This window comes from Alligator sinensis, unplaced genomic scaffold (assembly GCF_000455745.1).
Source record: "Alligator sinensis unplaced genomic scaffold, ASM45574v1 scaffold798_1, whole genome shotgun sequence".
Lineage (NCBI taxonomy): Eukaryota > Metazoa > Chordata > Crocodylia > Alligatoridae > Alligator > Alligator sinensis.
The window spans coordinates 1564185-1567645 of NW_005842138.1; the positions used below are offsets into that span (position 1 = coordinate 1564185).

Sequence of the window (3461 nt, forward strand, 5' to 3'; positions counted from 1 at the left end):
ACTCTTTCCTGACAAATCTTTCCTTACTGCAGACAGTCCTTATTGACAAAGATAGGGATTCAGAAAAAAGGGTATGGGTGAGTGAAATCAGTTATAGTCAGTGGAAGTTTTTACCTACAATAAACTGAGTAACATTTTATTTGATACAAAACAACATTTTTCATCTCTTTTCTTCCTCAGTGAAAAAAAGAAGGAAAAAATCATTCCAGGGGGATAAAAAATGATTTTTTATTTGAGTTTTGGTATGGCTATTCAACCAAAAATCATTTATTCACACAGGTCTGAGCTAATATTCGATATTCACTGTGTGAAACAAAAGCATTTTACTTTTTAAACAATATAACTCTGTCCTTTCTTGTCCCTTCTCTTGAAAATGTAATTATACATTTGAGGGAAGAAAATTCAGCATAAACTTCCTCAGTTTTCTTCACCTAAATAATTATCTTTTTTCAAATAAACCTTCCTTAAAATATAAAAGCCTCCATGGTTCTTGATTGTTTTGTTTCAATTACAATTACTGACCTTTGTTGAAACTTGTAAAATCACAAGGAGATAAGCATGAAAGAAATCATGTGCTCTTGGAGTATTTAAAGCCTGGGGAAATCACTGAAGTAGAAAAGGATTAATAGGAAAGAGAGGGTGAGGCCAAACCAAACTGTTGGCAGAACCAGGATTAGTAAACAGACTCAAACAGGAAAGAAATTAGTACTGCTTAGTCCTGGGTAGAACACGCAGAGTTCATCAAAGAAGTACTCCCAAACACAGAAAAGAGGGTACAGTACAGAGGTAAGAAGATTTGGTAGTTTTTCATTTATTGCAAAATCTCCAATACAGCAGACAGTAGAAGCAAGAGAATGCTAAATGTACAACAAGAGATATGTATCAGATTAATTCAGAAGGGATCGGAGGGCAAAGGTCCTTAGAAACAGTTAGACTGAAGTTACTAATGCCTCACAATTTGCAGCATTTAGTATTGATGAAAGGTTATCTGTTTGGCAGGAGTGCATTAAGAATTAATGTTTAGAAAGCTGCTAGAGGTCTACGAGTGGAAGAGTCTGTGCCGGTGAAGTTAAATAATGTGTACATCGTGGGCTATGAGCGATGTGGAGCACCTCATTGCCTCTGTCATTAGGACTATGAGAGTTGTAGTTTGGAAGGATTGAGGCCCTTTCTCTGCTAAGAGGATAAGGTTTTTTAATTTTTGTTAAGCAAAGCCAAAGTGTATCATACTGTTTTTGCCATATTCTGAAAGAGATAGCAGCAAAGTAGATGGCTTGGTAATTTTATCTGTGAATGAAAGTGTTTCTTGCAACTGTTTGCTCTCAACCATTTCTCTTTCCTCTAGTTTATACTGAGCTTAACTAGGCAGAAGGCAAAGCTGCAGACTCACAAGAGGAACCTCTGGTTTCCCTCTCACTTGGATTGTCATTATGCAGATCTCCATACAGCTGCTTCTCTTTTTACCACAGCTTCTTACCTTGCTCAGCCAAGCTAGTGCTCAGTTCCCCCGCCAATGTGCTACAGTTGAAGCCCTAGTAAGTGGTGAGTGTTGTCCTGATTTGTCTCCATTATCTGGCCCTGGCTCTGACCATTGTGGTTCATCTTCTGGGAGAGGTCAGTGTATGCCAGTAATTGCAGACTCACGGCCCCATGGCCCACAGTACATGCACGATGGCCGGGATGACCGTGAACAGTGGCCCTTGCGCTTCTTCAACCAAACCTGCAGGTGCAATGGAAACTTCTCTGGTTTCAACTGTGGATCATGTCAACCTGGCTGGACTGGGGCTGCCTGTGACCAGCAGATCCACATAGGTAAGAATATCAGCAATAATGGAGAGTTTTGATCTGTTAGTAATGCTCAGTGTAAGATACATTTGACTTCCTATCTTCTTTAAAGACTAAAATATCCCTGACAACTAAATAATATAAATAATTATAAGATGTAAAAATATGTATTTTTTTAATTATTTTATGCTTAAGATGGAGGTATATGTTTGATAGATTTGATAGTAACTCTGTGAATCCAAAATTCCTTTGCAACTATAACTTTTTTGATCTTGCAAAAATAATCACCAGAATAGTTCTTATTCTGGTAACTACTCCCAACAACTTCAAAGGGTCTAAACGATTAGAAACTATGTAAGTTAGTGCTACGATCATGACTCTCAGTGGTTTACATTTTAATATTCAAATTTAAATATACCAGCCTTTAGGTATTTAAAAATTTTTGAAGTGTGGTTTGTGAAATCACTACAGGGTCTGTGAAAGATAAAGTATTTCTAAGAAGGGATAGAGTGGAAAGGGAGGGGAAAGGGCCTGGTATCCATGTTATTAAGCCCCAGCAGTTTGAATTAATGAGGGTTCAAATATTAATGAAAGTTGAAATTTATTACATGACTACTACAAAATGCTTCACCCTGAAAATCAGCAACCCACCCTTCCCCTAAACCAATGTTAAAATTAAGTGATGAACTCCATCTGAGTTGATGGAATATGACAGCTCTGTAATATAAGGAAATGATTATTGCAAATATCAGCTCTGTCTCTTTTTTAGTAATAATACAAATATTAGTAATATTTAATTAATGCAATCCAAAGTAAAGGGTTAAAAAGTTAAAGATATCACAATTAAAATTAAGGGCATGGCTCAGTGCTGTGCAGAGACACCTAAGCTAGCACTAAATAGCTAAACAGGCTAACTCAGAAACTGGAAGCAGTATAGCCAAAAACAATGAAGCGCTCAAAGCAAGTGCTGAAGGGGAGTTTAATATTAAAAAACCAAACTGAGCTTCAACTTGCAATACAAAAGCAAAAGTTAATACATCACTGGAGTCAATGGAGTTAAGTCAATTATACCATCTAATTAGTGTGACCATATTTCCTGAATCTCAAAATGGAACATATTCCCTCTTCATGTCCGGGATGGCTAGGATCTGGAACCAACTTCTAAGGGAAGTAGTGCTGGCTCCTACCCTGCGGGTCATTAAGAGGAGGCTCAACACCCTATGTAGTAATGGGGAAACTTAGATGCCTCTAAAGTGTGATGTAAAGATTCCACATGCTGAGTGAAAAACTGGCACAAGCTAACCAAGAGAGAATGGGTCTCTCAGTTTAGGTGCCAGATTCAAGCCTGCACATCAGGCACCTTTAGCCTATGCATATAACCCTGTTTCTTTGATTCACTCACATGGGGCTAAACGACAACCTTTAGGCATCACAGTACAACTCAGGATTGCCAAATCATCTGCTGAATGTAGGTGTTATCTAGTGACTGTGATGCTGCCCTCTTTTTTAATACTAGCTTACTGGTTAGTGTACTGGCCCAAGGGGTACAAGAACTAGGTAGTAAACCATCAGCATGAGCAAATTCCAGCTCACCTCTCCCACTTCCTAGGAGATGGCTCCAATTATGAGCCCTTGCTATAGAAAAATATGAATGGTCCACCCTCCAGCCTTCCTGC

The 3461-nt window shown here is 38.3% G+C and overlaps 1 protein-coding gene across 2 annotated transcripts in view; it reads left to right on the forward strand.

Annotated features, from left to right (window-relative positions):
- TYRP1 (tyrosinase related protein 1) overlaps window positions 1-3461 on the forward strand; it is a 92116-nt gene that overhangs the window by 77563 nt on the left and 11092 nt on the right. Inside the window, exons 1-2 of one of the 2 annotated variants that reach the window (XM_006025303.2) lie at window positions 624-786; window positions 1346-1812. In XM_006025303.2, coding sequence (XP_006025365.1) covers window positions 1431-1812 — 382 coding nt within the window. In that variant the 5' untranslated portion in view covers window positions 624-786; window positions 1346-1430. Of the gene's footprint in view, window positions 1-623; window positions 787-1345; window positions 1813-3461 lie in introns of those variants that run through there. The other variant, XM_006025304.3, reaches the window with a different exon arrangement.